At 40.2% G+C, this 23,156-nt stretch overlaps 1 protein-coding gene and 1 pseudogene across 8 annotated transcripts; one reads left to right on the plus strand and one right to left on the minus strand.

Moving 5' to 3' along the window:
* Positions 1-1,178: 1,178 nt before the first annotated feature.
* On the minus strand, positions 1,179-14,162 carry LOC130834108 (ERO1-like protein alpha; annotated as a pseudogene).
* On the plus strand, positions 14,140-22,272 carry ASB8 (ankyrin repeat and SOCS box containing 8). Of its 8 annotated transcripts, none has more exons than XM_057703504.1 (6): positions 14,168-14,267; positions 14,715-14,859; positions 15,218-15,310; positions 16,875-17,038; positions 18,460-18,564; positions 20,392-22,272. In XM_057703504.1, the coding sequence occupies exons 4-6, from the start codon at positions 16,910-16,912 to the stop codon at positions 21,022-21,024; spliced, it is 867 nt and encodes a 288-aa protein (XP_057559487.1). In that variant the 5' UTR covers positions 14,168-14,267; positions 14,715-14,859; positions 15,218-15,310; positions 16,875-16,909; the 3' UTR covers positions 21,025-22,272. The 8 variants fall into 8 exon arrangements, with proteins under 8 accessions (XP_057559491.1, XP_057559484.1, XP_057559487.1 ...); XM_057703506.1 differs by having other exon boundaries at positions 16,879-17,038; XM_057703502.1 differs by lacking the exon at positions 15,218-15,310.
* The last annotated feature ends 884 nt before the right edge of the window (positions 22,273-23,156 follow it).

The following is a 23,156-nucleotide window of genomic DNA, read 5'->3' on the forward strand; positions in this document are numbered from 1 at the left end:
AGAAATAAAATTTGAGAAAAATATTTTATAATATTTTACCTAGTATTTATCATCTTTTGCACTCTCTGTTCCTTTGTGTTGATCCAAATTTTCATGTTATTTTTTCTACCTGAAGAACTTCCTTTAACATTTCATCTTTTCTTTGTTTAAAATGGTCTTTATTTCATCTTCATGTGCAGAAGATACTTTTGCTGGGTAAAAAATTCTGGGTTGACCTTGTCTTCTGCTTTGCACAGCTTTTATAAGAAATCTGCTGTCATTATTTTCTTTGTTTTTCTGTGGTGGGGTATGGTAAACTTTCCTGTAAAGGTTCAGGTAGTCTTTTAGGTTTTGCAAGGCATATACTCCCTGTTGAAACTACTCAACTCTGCAAGGCAGCACAGAAGTAGCCATAGCAAATACATAAATGAATCATGTGGCTGTATTCCAACTAAACTTTATTTACAGAAACAAGAGGTGAGCCAGATTTGACTCATGGCCATAGTCTGCCAATCCCCGCTTTTTTTTTTTTTCTCTTTTTTATTGAATCCCTGCTTTATATGCAATTTGTCTTTTATATCTGGCTGCTTTTAGAATATTTTCTTTATCCTTGATTTTTAGCAGTGTGACTGTGATGTGCCTTGGCATGGTTTTCTTTACGCTTATTATGCCTAGATTTCATTGATCATTCAAACTTGGAATTTTTTAGCCATTATTTCTTTAAATATTTGTGTTTCCGCCAGCTCTTCTGAAACTTCAGTTACATGTATGTTAAACTGCTTGATATGTCTCACAGATCACTTTTGCTCTGATCCTTTCTTTTTTCAATCTTTTTTTCCCTCTGTTTCATTTCGAATAGTTTCTATTTCTATGTCTTCAAGATCTCTAATCTTTTCTTATTTGCTATATTTCCCCTGTGAAAATTTTAAATTTTATTCATTTTTAAAATTTTATAATCCTTATTTTACTCAACATTAAACTTTAAAATTTGCACCAAATTATCAAAGTATTACTTTGACTCACGATAATATTATACATATTTAAACTCAACACAGTTACAAAATGAAACTGTTTATTTAAACAATATAGTTTTCCTCTAATAAAAAATAGCTTTAAATATAAGGTTTGACTTCAAACTTTCATTGCTGTTTCACTCTTTGGCCTCCATTCCAGAAACAGACATATTTCAACTCATTTCTTTAATGGATATTTTGCAACAAGTTTCTGAAGTTTTCTAATTCTTTCATAGTTGTAGAAATTCTTTCAGATGCATTAAACAATGATACTATTTCTTGTCTGTTTGGATGGATTTCATACGTGGGCCCACTTTCTGGTATATTTGCTATCAATTTCTCTGAAAACAAGACCTTCAAAGCAGTGCCCAAAGCCTGAGTCTGAATATTTTCCACAGTTGACATTTAAAACAACCAACACAATCCATAATTTGGGGAACATTTCTACAATGCAGCCTAAAGTGCGCCTGTCATTAGCCTGCTCCTTTTCTTCATCCCAAGCAAAAAAAAAAAAAAAAAAAAAAAAGAATTCCATAAAAATGCAAAAGAAAAAAATTGACTTTATGAAATATTTCCAAGAGTAATTTCTGAATCTTGTTTTCTGAACCTTAAACTTCATTTTCAGTGAATAGTTAGCAATCTAGTTGCCCAGAAAATGGTAGCACTTTAGATAAAGGCCTTCATTCTTTTAAGTAGAGAAAATACGTGTTCTTAGGCCTTCTTGGATCTTCCCCTTCTGTCAAAATTCCATCAGACCCACTGATGAAGTTCTGTAATGTGTGTCCCTATTTCTTTTCTGAACAGGTATCTTGTAAAAGCTCTCTCACACTCAAACACGCATTATTACTTGTAGTCCAGATATGTCTGCAGTATGACACTTTTTTTACACAGAGACCTTCTAGGCATCTGTGAAAAAAATGTTCTCATCACATTTCCCTTGACTAGAAGCCAAAATATTTAAATGTCTTTAATTGTCTGTGACTTAAAATGATTTTCTTCATAGATAATGATATTCCCTATCTTCCAAGCATCTGGTCCCTTCCAATTGTGTAATGCTTAGGATTAAGAACAACCTACAACAGTCTACAGAGCCAAGGTACTATATGTCATCAGCTTCAAAGATGTTGTCTGAAGAATCATCATACTTGGCCCACTGAAAAACAGTCCTCTGTGTTTCCTGACTTAGAGATCCTTCCCAAACTCCACATCACTCAGCTTGTTCGTATTCTTCAGTGAGCTTATTGGCTTCTTCAGAATACTTGCATCTTGTGGATTTAATTTAAATTTAATTAAAACACAATTTTTTATATAAATTTATTTATTTATTTTGGCTGAGTTGGGTCCTTGTTGCCATACTCGGGCTGTCTCTAGTTGTGGTGAGCAGGGGCTTCGCTTCATTGCAATGCGCAGGCTTCTCGTTGCAGTGGTTTCTGCTGTTGCGGAGCAAGGGCTCTAGGCGCACAGGCTTAGTACTTGTGGCATGCCGGCTTAGTTACTCCACGGCATGTGGGATCTTCCCAGACCAGGGATTGAACTCATGTCCCCTGCGTTGGCAGGGGGATTCTTAACCAATGCGCCACCAGGGAAGTCCACTAAATTTTTAACATACTTAATGTTACATTTTTATTACTTCTTACACTGAACTTATTTGCTTTATCCTATAACATACACAAAACAGTTTCACAATACCAGTATTAGTACTAACCATAAAACTACAGAATGAAGTTTTAAGAGTTCTTTGCAGTTTGTTTCGTTCTTAGAATATATGCCACTGAAGGACAAAGTCCTGTGTTCAAAAATCATTTGAAATAAATCTTTCTTTTTGGTTTTGTTGCCAATATCATACACATTTAGGTTTGTTTTGTTTGTTTTCAATTTTAGGGCTTGCCCTTTTTGTTTCTTTTTGGTTTAATTTACTTTTAGAATATGTAAAATAATTACATGATTCTAAAGTCAAACATGCATTAAAAGTACATTCAGAGGAGTCTGCCTTCCACTCCTATCCCCTGATCCCAGTCCCCCCATCACCTCCTATAAGTAACTATTTTCATTGGCTTCTGGATTATCTTTCTAATGTTTCATTTTTGTTCAAACTGTAGCTACCATATAACTTGTTCTGCACCTTGCCTCACATAAATGTGACAATTATTCTATAGCAACATACAAAAATATTCCTTATTATGTTTACAGCTTCATAGTATTCCACTATGTGCCATCGTTTAACTATTCAACTGCCCACTGTTGACAGTATCTGGGATATTTCTAGGTTTTTGTTTTTTGGGGGTTTTTTTTTTCTGTTAAAAATAATGCCACAATGACTAACCTTGTGCACGTATTATTTCAAGTTTCTGCAAATGTACTTTTAGTATAGATTTCTAGAAAATGTGATAGCTGTGTTAGAGGGTGAATGCTGGGTTAGAGGTAATTCTGCTAGATAATACAAAATTCCCTATAAAATAGATAATAAGGACCAGCTGTATAGTACAAGGAACTCTATTCAATACTTTGTAATAACCTGTATGGGAAAAGAATCTGAACAAAAAAAGAGTGGAGATATATATATATATATATATATATATATATATATATATACACAACTGATTCACTTTGGTATACAGCAGAACCTAACACAACATTGTAACTCAACTATACTCCAATAAAAAATTAATTAAAAAATACACAAAATTCGCCTCCTAAAGGGCTATATCATTCTGCACTGCTGCCAGGAGCATATCAGTGGCTCCTTCCCCAGAGCTTTGGCCACAAATCGTTCTCTCAAACATTTGGATTTTTGCCAACACAGCAAGAAAGTCTTTCTCAATGTAATGTAATTTATTTTTCTTTCTTGAATGAGTTGAGTGTTTTTTTACTATTTTAAGGGCCACTTGCATGAACCTTTTCAAACTATCTGTTCATGTCTTGTGCTCATTTTTCTACTGGACTTATGTCTTTTTATTTCTAGAAGATGTTTATATATTAGGGAGATTAGCTTTTTCCTGTGGTAGAGCTGTGAATATTCTGTCCAGTGAATTCTTTGTCTTTGGTCTTACTTACAGTATTTGGGCCATGTAATTTTTAAAAGTTGTATGTAATAGAATTTATGTCTTTTATTGATTCTAGATTTTGAATCACATAAATGCTTTCCCCACTACCCCCATGGGTATATTATACAGAGATCTATGCATGTTTTCTTCTATAACTTGTATGGTTTCCATTTTTGTTATGTTTAATTAACTGACTCATTTGGAGTTTATCTTAGTGTGCACTATAAGCTATAGATACAAGTTTATCTTTTTCCAAATGATACCTAGTTGTCTCAACAGCATTTATTTGAGTCCATTTTTCCATTATTTTGGAACGTCCTTATCATATAATAAATTTCTTTATGTATTGGAGTGATGCCTAGGCTTTATATTATGTTCCACTAGTGTCTGTCTATTCATGCACCAGTTTTACACCATTTTAATTATGAAGGCTTTATACTATTTTAAATGTCTAGTAAGGCTGGCCTCTCCTCATTGCTCTTTTTTTGGGGGTTTCCCTAGAAGTTCTTGTTTATTTTTCCATGTAAGCATAAGAATCAATTTGTCTAACTAAAAAACAAACAAAAATCTTGTTGAAATTTTTATTGGAATTATATTACATTTACAAATTCACTTAAAGTATGTCTTTCATTTGCTCAAGTCCACTTTTGTGTCTTTGGGGAGTAGCATAAAATTTTTCTCATAGATTTTTACATATTTCTTCTCAACTTTATTCCTAGGAGTTTTGTAATTATGGTTGCTATTAAATGGGATGTGGGTATTCTCTGCTATGTTATCTTCTCACTGGTTCTTCCTTGTTTCTCTGAGCCTACTGACTTCTGTAAATTGCTTTTATATTCTACTACCTTACTGAATCATCTTTTTGTTTTCAGTAGTTTTCCCATTGATTTACTTTCTATACACACCATCAGGTTATCTACAATTCTCATACATTTAATTGCTTTCTTTGTAACAATACTGTGGCAAATACCTCCAACACCATGTTAGATGTTACAGCAGTGTGGATAGCCTTTTGTTTTAGACATTAGTAGGGATGCTGCCGGTGTTTTCCTATGAAAAAAGTGAGATAGATATTGGTAAGCAATATACTTTGTAATATTAAGAAAATAGTCTTCTATTCCTATTTTGAAAGTTATTTTTCCTAGGAATACATCTTGAATTTTCTCAAATATTTTTCCAGGACTATGGAGATAATTGCAAGATCTTTTCTTCTTATATATAATAACATTATTAAATATATTAATGTATTTTCTAACATTGAGCCATCTTTGTATTCTTAAACAGTTTACACTTGGTCATGACACTTCATGCTGTTTGATTCCATTTGCTAATGTTTTATTTAGGATATTTGCACCAATATTCATAAACGAGATTGGTCTGTAGTGTTTCCTTTAGTACAATCTTTATCAGATTCTGGTTTCAATGTTGTATTTATTTCTTTAAAGAATTTTTGAAGTTGTCCTTCTTCTGTGCTTTGGAATAGAATTGAGATTATAAGCCTTTAACTCAAAGATATAAAAAACAAACCAATGAGGATACGGAAGGGGGCAGAGACAAGATAGGGGTAGGAGATCAAGAGGTATAAACTACTATGTATAAAATAAATAAGCTACAAGGATATATTGTACAGCACAGGGAATATAACCAATATTCTATAATCACGTTAAGTGGAGTATAATCTATGAAAATATTGAATCACTATGTTGTACACCTGGAACTCATATAATATTGTAAGTCAACTATTCTCCAATTAAAAATAAAATAAAATTGGGACTTCCCTGGTGGCACAGTGGTTAAGACTCCTCGCTCCCAATGCAGGGGCCCCAGGTTCGATCCCTGGTCAGGGAACTAGACCCCACATGCGTGCCGCAACTAAGAGTTCGCATGCCGCAACTAAGGAGCCGGCCTGCCATAGCGAAGACCTGGCACAACCAAATAAATATTTTTTAATAAAAAAATAAAATAAAACATTATATGTCTTTTAAAAACCCCATTTGAAACCATCTTGGATACTTTTAGGGAGATTTTTTAAAAACATTCTATCCATTATTTTAATTGTTTTCAGAAGAATGACTGGTCTAAATAAGTTATTACTTCTATTTCCTGAGGAAAAACTCCCACCTTTCTTTACCTTATTTACTCCTTCTAATCTTTCAAGACTTTATTCAGTTATTATCTCTTCTGAAAATCTCTGAACCCCCGGGTTGTGCTAAGCTGCCTCTTTTCTGGGCTCCCCCGGGACATTGTCATTCTTGCATAGCTACATTATATTGAAGTAATCTAATAATGGTATCATTATCCTCTATTAGCCAGAAGTTTCATGCAGACAAAGATCCTGTATATTGGCTCCACTTTTTCACTTCCAGTGTGTAGTGCTAAACACTGTGGCTGACAATCTTTGATCAGATTCCTCCAAAGCCCCCCCACACAAACACACTACACACACCTGCTTATTCTCCAGTTCCTATCTCTGTAAATGGCCCCTCCATTCATCCAGGAACTCACAGCAAAAATCTAGGACTCATTCTTGGAAATCTGTAACTCCTCCAATCCAGCTTGTAGTCAGTCACCAAGTTCTATCAATACTGACCTTAAAATACTTCAAATGAACCCACTTCTCTCCCTCTCTGTGGCCACAACCCTAGTTCAAGTCCCCTTAATTACCCATATCTCTTAATTGCTGTTTTCCCTGTCTTACTCCTTACTCTGCCCCTTCTACAATCCTTTCTTCATCAGAAAGTCAGCGCAATCCTTTAAAAACACAGCTGTGATCATGTCACTTGCATTAAACCTATTGATAGCTTCCTATTCTTTTGGGATAAAGTTTAGAATCCTTCACATGTCCCCCAAGACCCTGCCTGATCTGGAGTATCCCTACCTTTCTAGCCTCAACTTATGCCCCAGCCTCTTTCTCTTCTTCAAACTTCCTCAGCTCTTTCCCTCTTGAAGTCTTTGACTACTCTTTCCCATTATCTGGAAGGTCCACTCCCTTCACCTCCTCCACACCTTTGATCTGGCTATATCCGTTTATCTTCCAGGTCTCTGGGAAATTTTCCTTGACCCCCCAGTCTGATTGAGGTCTTCTGTTGAAAGGTCATAATATCTTCCACACTTTTTCTTTATATAACTTATCACTATTGTGATTATTTAGGCATTCAGGTGATTCCTTAATGTTCATTTCTCACACTAAACTATAATTTCCCTGGAGACAGGTATCGTGCTGATATTATTTTCAGCTGGATCTTCAGCACTATCATAACAGAAAAATAATAAGATTAAATAAGTATTTGTTGAATGAATGGATAGAAGGAAGGAAGGAAGGGGAAAAAACCTAATTAATTAAACTCTGAGCAAGAAGGCTGAAGGACAAATGCTCTATTTCCCCTCTAGGGGGAGATACACTCCTACTAGAGGTAGCACAGGCCTGAAGCAAGCACATAATTATGAGATCAACCATAACTTGCTTCTCAAGCTCCTAAAATTGATCCAGAGAATCCAATCATTTCCTTGCTAGTAGGACTCTCCAGATCAGTTTGAACAACCCACTGAAACCAGGCAAGTGGGCATTTCCTCTGTTAATTTCCATCCCCTGAACAATCTTAAAAACTCTCCTGCTAGACTTGGTCTACTCCAGTCTTGGTTTGCTAGGAAATTTAACTGCCCACAATCTTGAAAAGATAGTATCATGCATGTATATGTGATTTAAATATTGTCATTAACATTGTCATTTGTATTTTTACAGTAACTTTTTATCAAAATCCCTCAGGCAGTCTTTCTTTATAAAGTCTCAAAATTAGCAAATTTATTCTGATAGTGGAAAATATGGGTAACTATTGGTAGGGCCAAAAAAATAGTAAAATATTGATGAAAAGCTAATTAAAAAAAAATAGTGATTCATAAATTTCCCCAGCCTTGGGGAAATTTAAAAGGAAAAAGAAAAAGAGCAGTTTGAATACTGAGAGCATGTCTGCCTCTAAGCAATTCTGAAAGAAGTCCTTGTTTAATCCTGATGACATGTCTTGGGAGACTACCCCTGCTGCACATTAATACTGTTCTTTTCTTCACTGAACTACTTTCTCTAGGACAAAGTTTAAGTGTATAAAAAATTTCATGAGGTTTACATTATATTTCCTTGAACTTTTATTTTTTTCTTTTTCTTTGCTCTGTGTCCAAAGCCCTCTTTCAACTTTCCTTGTAAATGTGCCACTGACTTCTTTCTCAAGATCAGGGACCAGTACATAGTGGCATTTTGCTATTGCTGTCTTTGAGAAGTCAGTTCACCTTAGTTCAGTTCAGTTTGCATTTATCAATACCTACTGTGTGTTTGGGACTGGGCTACAGGGAGAGGTGAGTTCAGGAAATCTAAGTGCCTGCCTTGGAGTCCTTTACAGTGTAACTGAGAGGACCAGACATTTGGTAACCTCCTTGAACAAATACAACAATGACATAGATAAGAACCAACATTTATACAGTTTACAAAACCGGGTTTCACAAATATAATCTAAGTTTTGTGAAATTAACTGTTGGGCTAGGTGTTGTTACTCTGATCCTCTTGCAAAGTCATCAGTAAACTGAGACTTAGATAATGTAACTTGCTTAGACAGGTAAGGTATGAATAACTAGAGCTACTGTCAGAACTGGAACCGTAGTCCCTGTGGTATTTGCATGGATATTTCATTGTTTCTAAATTAAGGAATATGCTACAAGTGATAACCCTAAAAATTAAAGAAATTCAAAATAGAGAAAATGCACTATTATACTAATGAAAGAAAGCTATTTTTCCCAGCTAGCCTGACACTTGGATCTTATTTTTTCACTCTACGTTATTTTTGACAGATCCTTGACTTTTAGGGACTCAAACTTCCTTTTGGTTCTTTCTCTTTGGTGATGGGGAAAGATCTTTAGAAGGAATCACTTCTTATTTAAGTCACCTTTCTCTAGGAAGGGCGTAAGGAAAACTTTTTCATCAATATTAGTCAAGCAGCCCCTGAAGAAGGATGAGGGCTTTTTAGACAGAAGAATAATTGATGAGTTTTGGCCAGAAGCCAGAAAACCCTTGCAAAATGCTTCATGTTACCACTTAGAGAGATTGCAGGGCAGAATTCCTCTCCTCCAAGAATTGTCACCCTAGAGGACTGCACTCAAAATCAGGAAAGGGTTTGGAGCCAATTGGTGAAAAAAAGGAGTTTGTCACTCCAAAAAGGAGTTGTACAAAAGCCCAGGGCTGTTAGGTTGCCACAGTGCTCAAGGAGCAAGACACCCAGCTCTGAAACCTGGGACAGCTTGATGGCATCTATCCACGGAGACTGGATACTAATACATGTTGAACAGTGATAGCAGCAATCATTACAAGCAAAACATCATTATCAAGTTTCTAGTTCAAGTTTATGCCAAGGTCTGAAAATAGGAACACTAGTTGTACTGTCAATCAACACCATCTAATGAACACTTCTTTAAAACAGGACTAGAACTAGCAAGGGAGAGAAGAAAAAATAAAAGTATTGTGAAAGACACAACATATTTAAAAAAAAAACTCGGAATCACTTGTAATCAAAGCATGAAGTTCATAAATAACAAACTGAAATATATACAGATGGAGTTAGGATGCTAAATGCAAGATTCATGGGATATGATCAAAATACCACTTTACTTTTTGTGTTTTACTATCTGTTAAAAATATTTATTGGGAGGGGATAATTTTCCCATGCCCCTGAATGAAAAGTTGGGCAGATTCTCTGACTTTTTGGTTTACTCTTTGATAATTAACAGTCATTTAAGTCAAAAAAAGAGTCTAAGTAGTAACTGGAATGTTTCCAGTCCAAGATGGTACTCAGATACTTCAGTCTTCATCTAAGGTGTAGGTCTAAGCCCTCTCCTCCCCTCCCCCATTGAAGGTCTCCTGTGGTTGGTGGCTGCCTGCCTTCAGCTTTCTTCTCAAATTACCTCCTCCTCCACTAGTTAACTGCTATTTGATCTGCGGTGTAAAAGTGGGAGGAGGCAGGACAGCCAAGGGGATAGGGCAGTTCTGTTTTGATAAGATGGGTCTGTAATACCTGGGTCTGGCAGATTGTTACTCTTTTCCTTGTAAGGTGCTTTTAGAGGTTCTTTGGAGTTTCCCATCATCGGGGACTTCTCACTTGAGTCCCTCTGGCCTAGATAGACACAGGTGGTTGCCTGCAGCAACCTCTGTGGGTTCTAGGATTCCTGTGTTCACCTCTAGCTTCTGGTCACTGGGTCCCTGTACCCCTCTAGACAAGTCTTTTGAATAGACCAGAGGCAACCTCATGCTGACTGTCTTCTATGTGGCCCACGGTGGGTCCAGGAAAACATTTGCACATTTGTCATCCCTACCGACTCTGGGTGTGCTGGTGTATCCCAATGCAGCCACCTCTGTTTTGTGGCCACTGCCTTCGTTAATGTATATGCAAGAGTCAGTGCAATTCTCTGTGTTTTACAACTACGGGAAACAATTTCCAAGCGCTCTGGTCCCACAGAGCTCCTCTTTAGGCTTGAGAGGGATGCAGCAGCAGCACTGCCTCTCCCTCTGGGTGGGGATGGAGTAGGATCTCAACAAAACAAACACATTTCTCCACGAGAAACCTCTTCACAGACCCTCTCTCTCTACATGCTCTCTCTCTCTCTTTTTTTTTTTTTTTTTTTTTTTGGCTGCTTTGGGTCTTCGTTGCTGTGTGCAGGCTTTCTCTAGTTATGGAAAGCAGGAGCTACTCTTCCTTGTGGTGCGTGGGCTCCTCAGTGAGGTGGCTTCTCTGTGTGGTGGCTTCTCTTGTTGCGGAGCACAGGGTCTAGGCGCGCGGGCTTCAGTAGCTGTGGCACATGGGCTCAGTAGTTGTGGCTTGCTGGCTCTAGAGCACAGGCTCAATAGTTGTGGTGCACAGGCTTCATTGCTCCGCCGCATGTGGAATCTTCCCGGACCAGGCACCAAACCCACGTCCCCTGCATTGGCAGGCGGATTCTTAACCACTGCGCCATCTGGGAAGTCCTCTCTACACTCTCTTGATCTCACCATGAAGCAAAACTGTTCTTCAACATTGACTGTGTACTTAAAAATTTTGTTGAAATAGTGATCTTTAAATGCAATTGACTGTTTGCAAATCTGTCTCCCAATCCTTGATAATAAGGAAATGTTTCTCTTCATCTATGTCTTCCCTGCACTGATGAGTTTAGAGCCTGGAACAAAGTAGGTGCCCAATAATTGTTTGCTGAATATATGAATAAATGGATCTGAAACTGTCTTTGGTTTTGCAGTGGATTCTCAGAGACTCTGTAAAATAATATGTATGGGCTGCGCTATTTTTCACTTCCTGGAAGACTAAGCATCCTTAATTTCTAAGATGCTGGGAGTTTCCCAGAATTTATATACCTCAGCATTTAGCAACCAAGAAATTTTGAGGGATGAGACCACGATGGGGGTGGGGGGTGGGGGCAGATTCATCTTTTTTCAAGGAAAAAATGGATAAATAAACATGAGATAGTCCAGGTCTTTGAAAACTTATGTCAAGTCAAACCTCAGAAAAAATTTCTGGGGAACTATGGATATTGTCTGAGTGGTTTTTTTCAAAACCTGAAACAACAAAGAAACAAACAAAAAATACATTTAAAATATCTGACAAAATGTTAATGTGTTAAACATAGGTAATAATATAAAGAGTTCATCATACTATTCTGTCTAGTTTTTTGGTGTGCTTGCACACTTTCATAATACAAAGAACACTTAAAAATTGAAGCTGGGAATCAGCACTGTCTTTACCCTGCTTTGGAAAGGAGGTACCAGAAAAAGCAAAAATGGAACAAAAACTACATGGACTTTACCATGTTATAATTAAGTCTTCATGGGTCCCATTCATATAAAAGTATTACAATAGCCATAAAGCTGATCTTATTTGGACTAGGGGGTAAAAATTTTGGAAGCAGGATTTTTTTGCTTAGGAATTAGGTAGCTTCAGAATTTATAGAAGTAAAAGGATATTTAGAGGTTATTTCAGCCAACACACTCACTTTACAAATGAGAAAACTGATGCCCAAAGAAATGGAATAATTATCGATCTTAGAGCCAGGACAAAAACCTAGGTTTTCCGCACTCCAGCTTCTCTTTCTACCACTCTGGTTGGCACATAACATTGAACGAGAGCTGCCAAGGCATAGAACCTCTGAGAAGGGATGGATGCCACCCTTCAGGTGCAGTAATTTTATTTGCTAGGTCCTTTGTCTCTATCATTTTTGCTGTGAACAGGTGGGGACCTCCTTTTGTGCAGTGGGTTTTCTGAGAAAGAATGGTGGACCCCCTAGAGCTAGACTTAAAAAGATGAAGGCCTTAGAGTCAGGCACTACCCCTCAATAGGTGAGCTATGTGAAGCTTTGCTCTGCTTTGAGAAAGCTCTGGGTGGTGCCAAGCAGAGCATCACCTTACTGGATCTGGAGAGAGAAACTTAACAAGTCTGGGCCCACAGCATGATGGGATGGAATGTATTACATCTCTGCCTCTCATCTCAGCCAAGTAGGATTGAAGGGGCTTCGATGTAGAATATGCCATTGGGTTATTCATGTGAGTCACACAATTCTGGACACAGGGATGGGAGTTTGAGAAATTAGAAAAGACATGTCGGTGGCTTGATTTTTTCTGTGATATTGCCTGCTTGTGGCCAGGAAGGATAGGTTCACACAACGAACTCCCCCATTTTGGATTAGCACCAACACATACATCTCTTCCCCTTGTGTTTGGAAGTTTAACATTCTTAGGGCCCTAATCCAAATTTCTACTTTAGAAGCAATGGACACAGAATGGAGCTGTTTCCATTCACTGAATTTGGTCAAATGTCTTACTTGGGGGTAGAGTGGAGAACTCTAGCCTTCACATAATCTCAGTTTCCTTCAAACTTTCTGAAGTAAATATATGAATTAAAAACATTGTAGTTAGTATGTAGCTACAGTTTCAACTCCAGACTCCCTCCCAGTCAGAGGGCTGCCACTAAGCCCCTCTTCCACAGAGCTGCCAATGACCAAAGCAGCCTTTAATCCAGAGTCTGGGATTGGCAGCTTGCAAATTGAATGTTGTCTGTTTTAAAAATTTATTTCTTGAAAACAAATACTGCCAACATTTGCAATTTGGTAGAATTCAGTTTTTTAAAATCTAGATTTCAGCTTCTTTTTGAAAAATTGAACCATCTCACCAAAGCAGAGTGCTGGGAGGTGGGGGACACATTCCTGCATGGAAAAATCCTTTGAGTTTGGAACTCAGAGGAGGCTCACTGCACTTTTCCAGTTCGCCATTCCCTCACTGACATACAATAATTGTCTGGGCCCTGCTTTACTCTCAAATTGGTTAGATTTTGTCGCTCCGAGCAAGCTTTGGGGAGTGGGTGCTGGGGCACTCTTCGTTAAACAGGCTGAAGGATAGGTTACAGCACTTAACAGTCTACCTGTGTGGGCTGCTTTACTCTTTGTATGCATCACTACGTGCTGCTGGCTTCTAAATGTTTATGCTTTGCATGGAAAAATCATCACTCAGAGGTGTCAGCATCTCTCTGGTTGGGAAAGGTTAATGTCAGCATGTACATCTGTTTTCAGCCCTCAACATGTGCGCCAGTACTCATCTTGCATGCTTATTTTTGATATATAACTAGTTTCCTTTGAGGGAGGGTGGACAATATCCAGAAGGGTTCCGAGGAACATAGATGCGTTCCAATGTTATGAAAAATGCTGGAAGTCTCTTTTATTTGCCAAAGAGACTTATAACAGTTCATTCTCCTAACCAACCGAATCAGAGTGGCGAGTCTGGGAATAATCTGGGATTTGGGTGTTCAGGTCCGATATCAGACGGAGACAGTGAGAGGCAGCTGAGGGCTCGGATGATTGCAGGCCTGGTCCACACAGGTAAGGCCCCACGGAGTTGGCCCAGCAGCTCGCGGAGGGGTGAGGTCTCTGCCTACCACTGCCGCGGACCAAGCCCCGAGCTGCGGCCGAGAGCGCCACATTGCGCCTGCGCAAAAGCCTCTGGCGGGGCTAGAAAGTAAACCGGCTCACTAAGCCTGGGTTGGACCGAGGCGGCTTCACAAGTCTGCGCGTGCGCGTTCCGTCTTCGGACACTTGTCGGTGCGCAGGCGCCCATGCTAGCCGCCCATCCTGTAAACAGAGCGGCCCGCGGGAGACAACTTCTGCTTCCGGGTCACGCCTTGACAGCAGCTTTCACCACCCAGGTCAGCCCGGCGGTTCGGTGAGTGTTGCCCCGCTGCGGGGATGTCTGCAGCCAGCTTCCCTAACCCGGGGCACCACGCCCAGTAACGCTCCCTCCACTCCCCGCTCGGGGTCGGCAGCCCTCGAGGCTGGGACCTCGTTCCGGGCCTTGGGGAGATCAGGGCCGGGGTTGCTCCGCCTTTGGGGCTCCCCCGGCAGCTTTCGCGACCCCGTTTCAGTCCCGGCCCCGGGAGACCTGCTGGGATTGCTGCGGTCTCTCAGGAGCCCGTGCGGAAAGGGACACCACAGGTCTTCGCATTTCGTGCAGCTGCTCTCCGCCCCGTAGACTTGGCGAGACCAAGCTGCCGCGAGCCCTCCCTAGCAGGTGCGGTGGGGCGGGGGCGCACCTGGCCGGGGGCGCCTCCCCGCCGGGGCCTGAGTAGCACCAGAGCTGTTGAATGTCGCCTCTCTCCTACTCTGCTTCTAGCCTCGCAGTGAAAACCACCACCACCACCTTGGTATTATCTCTGGACCCGAAGTGAAAGAAAACGGGAGAGAGAGGGCTTTCAGCTCCAGCAGAGGAAAGGGGCCACTTGGGGTTAAACCGCGCACAGGCTGCTGCTCGGAGACAGGTCGAGTTTAGATTTCCTTGACCCTTGCTGACAGTGGATGTTGTGCATGTGCCCCGAAGTTACACTCTTAAGCAGGAGCTTCGAGGCAGCAGCAGAGGACCAGTAGTCATATTCTGAGTTACGAGTTCTTAGCCTGGAGTCCAAGAGCGCTCCGAAAATGATTGCAGGGTCTAGTTTTTTTTTTCTTTTTTTCTTTTTTTCTTTTTCTTTTTTTTTCAGATTATCATGACCCAGAAATGGTTAACAGAACCGCTTCGGTCTAAGCCTTCCACTTTGGATGCTGTTTTCTGCCCCTGTTCTTGGAATCACTGACTCAAATGCATCTATGCCTTTTTTTCCCTCTTTCCTTGCAAAAAAGAAGTGTAAGATACAAACCCTTGTCTCTGAGGAGTTTCGTGGCTGTTGGAGTAAAACATCGCATTTAGAAAATTTCAGAGTGACATATAAACAAGTGTGTAAGCTTATTTATTCTTAATAAAATAGGGTAGAATACCCAGTTTGTCATTGATACCTATGAATTGAATATTTTTAACTTGCATTCCATTAATGAGTACTGTATATATTTTAAACAGATAAATGGCTACTGATTAGCAAAATGGAAACTATTAGAGTCTATAGTATATTATGTAATGTGTAAGGGGATACATTGTGTATCCCCTTATATTGAATGTATTACAATTGTATGTATTACAACTTTTCACAAAAGGCAAAAATTACATAGTATGAAATAACCAAGATAATTTTAGGATTTTTCCCTTAGTAATCATCGTATGCATAAGATGCTTAATTACTGCAAGTCTTGAATTGTTTTAGGATCCAAAGTAATAAAGCTTTACATTGGTTCAACAAATATTTATTGAGAACCTGCCATGTGCCAAGCACAATTAAAAATAACACTATACCCCCATGGAGCTTACAGTTTGATAAGAACATGGATTTCTAAACAGTTATACCTAGAAAGCCGGTACAGCATACCATATTTTCTCTACAGTTTGATATATGCTTTTTCATAGAAATGCTCCACCTTTGCTGTAATCCTAAATGTTCCCCAACTGATAAATGGCTCTTATACAGCCAAAACTTTTACCATAGTTGAATTTAAGTATATTGCATTATTTTCTTCTTTAAGCGCAGAACTCAAGTGTACTTCTCAGTTATCCCAAATGGCCAATTATTAAATTTTTAAATTTATTTTTCACTTTTAAATATGCTTGTTTTCCTACAGCTGCAAGCATGTGTCATTGGTGTGAACTTTGAAATTTTTTTCTAATTTTATATAGATGAACCCAGAGTAATTATAGTTTGGCATTCCTTCATTTTAGAATCTTACCTCAAAAACTTCCCATTTTTTTCTTTGCTGAAAACATTTAAAACTATTTCACAGATGCCTTGTCATTATTAACATAGAAGTATTTGTTCCGTCTCTTCTTACAGGTCCGTTAGTCAGTCAATCAACCAGTATTTATTAAATACCTACTTTTTGTGAGACTCTGTGGCTGGCCTTATATGGGCCAAAAAGTAAAAGAAAAGGACTTTGCCTTCCAATTGATTACAGTTTAGATGGAAAAACAATATGAAGATAACTATATTGCAAGGCCAAATGTAACAAGCAATCTAAAGGGGGTGCGGATAATAAAGACCGCCTAATTCAGAGGAGGAAAAGAATGTTCTGTGGCACCTTTCGCCTTTAAAAGAATCCCTTTCCTTGCCTAGTCTTTTTTAAACCACACAGAGCTCCGTGGGGAGCTTGGAGCCTCTTGGGGAAACCTTGTGCTAGACTAGGTCAGAGAGTGGAACTGAGGTTTCAAGGGTCAGAACATTTGCATCCTGGTTTACCCAGCTCCCTCAGCAACTATTATAATCCGCTTCCTATGATTCAGAAAAAAATGATAATAATGAATTATTTGATCTCTTTGAAATCTGGTTTTAGTAGTGGGAAGGCCTCAGAGAACCTCTAACCCTAAGGACGGGTGTGCTCAGTGATATTGTGTATGCCTAAAACATCTGTGTTTCAGGCAGTTTGGAGCATGTGAACGTACTCTGAGCCTTGATGAGTTCCAGCATGTGGTATATTATGCAGAGCATTCAGAGCAAATACTCTCTCTCAGAGCGCTTAATCCGAACAATCGCTGCCATTCGCTCCTTCCCACATGACAATGTAGAGGACCTCATCAGAGGGGTGAGTGTGCTGTGCTGACGCGAGAGTCCTTGGGGAGGTGAAGTGGGAAGGTTCCTGGGGAATCCCTAATGGATCACAGATTTGCAGCTCTGACTCAGTACAAGATCACATGGGAGTTTTTGCATTTTTCTAAAATGTGTTAAGTTGACCATTAAGATGTTTTGCTTCTCTTCCCTTCTGCCTTTCACTTCGTGCATATATTTTTCTTCAGGAATTATGTTCTAGATAAACCTAGTCTTGTGTTCTTTGTAAAATCTCTGTCTGGATATGGTGCACATGGGATCTCTGACACATGTTCTAAGGGAGGAAGGAGGCAAGCAAAGCATAAGTGGTTTTCACATCCTTTATAATAATTACATGGAGAGATATCACTGGCCTTCTATCTTAACAGCAGCTACCACTTACAGTTCTGTAGAGAATATCAACCCCTAAAATGCATGGTAATTTTTGACTTAAGAAAACACTTTAACTATCTGATATCTAACCACTACTATTCAGTAATTCTGTTAAATGACTAGTATCCTAGAAGGGCTTTGATGCCTTTTTCTGTATATTATTCCTGTTGAAGAGAAGTTGCAGGGTAATTTTTTTGATCACTAGAGAATGCATCCAGATGGTTACTTCTGTACATTCTCTTTAACAACTTTAGAATCCTTGTTTACAGCCTAGAGTTCTGTAGCTGCTTAGAATTTTGTGGCACAGCTGTGAGAAGAAAAAGTCATACAGCATAAGCTTGTTCTCGGGAAAAGTGGTATCAGAAGACTCAGCAGTAGAAACTTTGTCACGTGCTAATTCTAGCTCTGCTGCTGAGTCATTCTGTGACTTTGGTCTGATTGTGGTATCTCCATCTCCTTTACCAGATTTGAAATAGAAGTACCGATGGGGGCTAGGTGGCAGAGAATGCTGATACTAAGAGACTACTTTGACGATGTTTATAAACAGAGATAACATGACCTTACTATTAATGATGGTTATCTGTCAGATGGCAGAAAGAGCATGCCAGTTCCCTTGGCTTCAGTCTGAAAGACTCACTTTCCTTACTTTTTCAGAGCATGGTAGCCATAGAAAGTTGATTGCTTTTCCAGCCTTCTGGCCTGATGATAAGGTTGCACTGCTTTTACATATAAGGTTATGTCCTCAGTGATATCCAGATGACCATCTGGCAGGCTAGCTTGTGGAGAAACTCAACGACTTGTTCTAAGGAATCGACAGTTCCTTTCATTCATCTTCAGTGTATTCTCTTGATCTGGATATTGGTTTATAATATCCTTTAATTAATAGTAATAGAAACTGGGGCTGGTAGTATGTTTATAGTACAGTGAGAGTTAGAACCCTTTCCCCCACCAGACCTTGTTCTGAGTCTTGTCCTGTGTGGTGAGCCAGAGCTGAACACACTGATGGAAGTTTCCTTCTGCCCGTAGGGAGCAGATGTGAACTGTACCCACGGCACACTGAAGCCCCTGCACTGTGCCTGCATGGTGTCCGATGCTGACTGCGTGGAGTTGCTGCTGGAGAAGGGAGCTGAGGTAGTGTTTTTGACACTGTCACATCGGTGATTCACTAAAACTTGAGCTTCACACTTTCTTAAAATTTCTTGTCTCTTCTCCTATTTCTTCCCACCTTCTAGTTCATGGTAACATTGGCATGGCCAATATTAAAACAAAATGTAATGGTAAATCATCCAAAGTATTCCATTCCTTTGCCTTTCTTCCTTACACTGTCCAAGCCTCCACCAAGAAGGACTTTTTATCTCCCGTTAATCTCCCAGCCTTCCTTCTGGGGTTGTTTATATTTCCATTTAATCCTTTGATTGCCTGTTGACTCTCCAGGCCCCTCAATCCTGATTCAGTCTAAACCACTTGAGACCTGCTATCAGATGTGCACTTCTAATACCTCTGTCCCTAAATCATTAGGCAGTCCCTTCCTTGGGATTGAGCTACGTGTGTTCTTTCTGCCCACTAATTTTTTTTCTGTCTTAGCATATCTGGTTCCTGTCTTCTTTCAAATGCATCTTAACATAAAAAAACATAGATTAATTTTTACTGACATTAACAAGAAGCAGCATAGTATAATGAATGGTTAAAAGAATAGTCTGGAGCCATACTTCATGGCTTTGAATTCCAGCTCTGTCACTTTCACCTGTGTGACCTTGAACAAGTTACTTAACCTTTCTTTGCCTCAGTTTCCCCATCTGTAAAATGAGGATGATAATGCTGTCTTCTTCATAAGGTTGCAAGCTGTTTAGAACACTGGCATGCAGTAATTCCTAAGTAAGTGCCTGCTGAATAAATAAAGTAGCAGTTTTGACAACGTGTGAGGCATCTTCAAGTGCACATGCTGAGGCACTCATTTGAATCAGATATGCCATGAAGCTGGTGTGCAGGCCTCCGACACGCTGGTCGGTAAGCCTGCTCCAGCCCCCAGCATCCCCACCTGCACACAACCACGTTGTTCTCTACTTGTCATAAACTATCCCATAACTTTTGTGAGTGACCCTGAAGTGAAAGCCAGTGATTAATATTAATGATGGAAGTGAAAATATCCCGGGGTGGGGTAGAGGGAGGCAGTTTTTAGCTAAATAGAAGGTTGAATTCAGTTAAATATTTCAGGGGGGTTTTTTCAGTGCATTTTATGGGAGAAGATAATTTGCTCTTTAAACCTGTGGTTTGAAGTCTCTGTAGCCTTCAAAAATTATAGGTGATGCTGAGTTTTAGCAAGCCAGCTGCTCTTCCAGCACTGGAAGATTTGCGCACTTTCCTCCACGCTCTCTTATGACCCCACAGCATTGTGTCTGCAGGGGGCTGACTTGGATTAACAATTTTGCGCTTCTCCGTATGGTTAAAGAACACAGCAGAGCTACATGGGCAGAACCTTGACCTCGTTATTTTTCAGTCTGGTTGCAGTTAGCCACAGGATACAGAGTGAACCAGGATAAGTAAAATAATCCAAAACCTTTACTCTGGCCAGTATATTTAAGCCGCTTTCCAATAAATGTCTTTCAGAGTAGTTACAAGGACTTAGACTTCATCTCTTTCTTTCCCCTTATTCTGTAGTAGAGGTCCTAGTGAATAATAAATAAGTACATAGCAGCAAAATCCTAGATAATGCAGGTCAGCTAATCAATGGGCATAACAGAGTGTTGGTTGTTTGGGGACAGTTGTTTTCCTATTTGTCCCTCAGCTCCTGTTGTATCTCCATCCTGATCCCCACAACTGCCCGGGAACTGCTTGTTGAGCCTCACGTTCAGAACGTTACGTAGTGAAGGCAGTGGATAGACACACGCAAGCTTCTTTACCCACCTGTCATCCTCTCAGTCATCTATACACTGTAACGTAGTTGCTCCCTCTTTACAGGTGAATGCCCTGGATGGTTATAACCGAACAGCTCTCCACTATGCAGCTGAGAAAGATGAGGCTTGTGTGGAAGTCCTGTTGGAGTATGGTGCAAACCCCAATGCACTGGATGGCAACCGAGACACCCCACTTCACTGGGCAGCTTTTAAGAACAATGCTGAGTGTGTGCGGGCCCTCCTAGAGAGCGGGGCCTCTGTCAACGCCCTGGATTACAACAATGACACCCCCCTCAGCTGGGCTGCCATGAAGGGAAATCTTGAAAGTGTCAGCATCCTTCTTGATTATGGTGCAGAGGTCAGAGTCATCAATCTAAAAGGCCAGACGCCCATCTCCCGCCTGGTGGCTCTGCTAGTCAGGGGACTTGGAACGGAGAAAGAGGACTCTTGCTTTGAGCTCCTCCACAGAGCTGTTGGACACTTTGAATTAAGGAAAAATGGCACCATGCCACGAGAAGTGGCCAAAGACCAGCAGCTGTGTGAAAAACTGACCATTCTGTGCTCAGCCCCAGGGACCCTAAAAACACTCTCTCGCTATGCTGTGCGCCGAAGCCTGGGACTCCAGTATCTGCCAGATGCAGTGAAGGGCCTTCCACTGCCAGCTTCTCTGAAGGAATACCTGTTACTCGTAGAATAGCCCAGAGGAGCTGTGTGCACCGTCAGGCAGGCAGCTCTGGGTAAGGTTTGGCCCTGCAGCACTGTCTCTGTCTTGGAAAATAGGAAAAGAAGTTGTTCTTTTGTGTGGTTTATATTTCGAGGCAACATGTCACAACAGTGACCTCCACGTCACCTCTCCTCCCTAGACCAAGCAACCAAACAATGTCCCTCACTTTTGTTTCTGTTTCTTGCTTACTTGGCCTTTTATATTGCACCCTGCAAAGGAAGAGGTCCCCCTGACCCTCCCCTTTAGGGAAAAAGTCAACAGTGGGACTAAATTTCTGTAGGAAGATGAAGCGTATTTATAGAATGTGTTTGGTTTTCCTTTGGGGACATGATTAACGTTTTCAGAAGAATCCCTCTTAGAAACATTTAAATTGATCTGTGAAGAAGTTTAAGAAAATTCCAGCTAACAATTGCAGCCCAAAGATGAAGATCCTAGAAGGTGAGCAGGTTCGGGGCTGGACGATATCCCTGGAATCGTCCTGGGGCGTTCAGAGGGGACTGGCCCCCTTTCTCACCATCGAAGGGGAAGGCAGTCTTGGCTCCTTTTCCATGGGTGTGCCCAAGGGTTACATAGTTCAGCAATGTTCTTTTAGAAAGAGTGTCTTGCTGCTTTCCACATAGTGGAAGAGAGAGGAGGTTCTACACAGTCCTGAGACCTTTTCTTCTAATGCAGTTCTTTCTCTTCCTGACAGCCAGTTTGCTTTAGGGGGCTTGGTGGGCACTTCCTGCACCGTACACGGAGGTGTTTGCTCTCGCAGGGGAGGACATAGGCTGGGCTGCCTTTTCTCATGGGCCTTCTTCATTCACTCTGCTGTGAGTTTGGAGTTTGTTTTGTTTTCAGTTGTTTAGGAAACTTTGCTTTTTACTGAGCTATACAAGACATTGGTGGAGGAGGTGGAGTTGGGGAGTGGGGGAAGAGCATTTTAAGAGCTTCCTCTGAGGTGACCCACCTACCCAAAAAAGATCTGTCCTAGTGAATAGTACTTAGTCTACAATACTCTCCCTTTTCGTGTTCTTAAACTAGATCACGTTGTTATTGATCCTAGATGACCTTATGCAAATGAAAAAAATTTTTTTTAACCGATTGGGAACCATAAATAAAAATGAACAGAATCTGCTGACACAGCTAATTTGAAAAAGTAGGTCTGCTTTTGTCCTTTTGCTGTTGGTGTTTTTTGCTCACTTAAGAAAAAAAAAAAGAAATAAACACTTCTAAAAGCAAGTTTGGCAATTTCTACTGTTCCTACTTTTCTCTACATTATTTAATTACCCTGAGCCCCAGTGTCCTCATCTCTGAAATGGGGCTGTCACCACCACCCACATTGGGTGTTTTGAACAATCAGTGATAACAGTGCTGAATATTTATTGCTAATTTCTCTTCCACTTGAAGAACTGTACAGAGAGCATTTGGCTGCTTTAATGCTGGACTCTGACAAGGCTTCTCGGTCATTTTTTAGAACTGTTTTTAGGGTGCAACAGTTATATTTCGGACAGCCAGCAAAAGTGAAGTACTAGAGATAATCCTTTCCTCAATCCCTTGTAAAACCACCTTCCTGCTTCAGCAAGTGAGGAAACTGTGTAGGTTGGGAGGAATATGTATTCTTGTGCCAAGAGCCAGGATCTGATTATTGGAGACTAATCTCAAGCCTGGCATTGACATTGCAGCATCCTGTCAATTGGGGGCATAGTCTGTAGTCCCAATCCCAAGGACCAACTGTATTACATGGGTACTTCCTAATGAGGAAATATGGGGCAGAAAACAAATTGAGCTGAATAAGAACAGACAATTTTCCTAAGCAGTACTGAAACCAACCCACCAAACTAGGTCCAGGTCTGGGTGTCCCTATTTCCCAGGTATTCAAAATGTACATGTCTCCCTACCAATGATGTCTGGCTTTCATCCAGGAAGGAGCACAGGGGAAAAGTTGAGAAGGAAGAACCCTGGATTGTCAGAGGAAGATTAGAGATTGGGGGATGGCTGGAAAATAGCAACATTGGGTAATGGGTATATGATCAAGAGATGAAACACAACTTTATGCTTACCGAAGATGGGAGCATCCCACTGGCTGCAGAAGATGCAGGAGGGATTAGTTGTGGGATGAGGAT

This window comes from Hippopotamus amphibius, chromosome 12, assembly GCF_030028045.1.
Source record: "Hippopotamus amphibius kiboko isolate mHipAmp2 chromosome 12, mHipAmp2.hap2, whole genome shotgun sequence".
NCBI lineage: Eukaryota > Metazoa > Chordata > Mammalia > Artiodactyla > Hippopotamidae > Hippopotamus > Hippopotamus amphibius.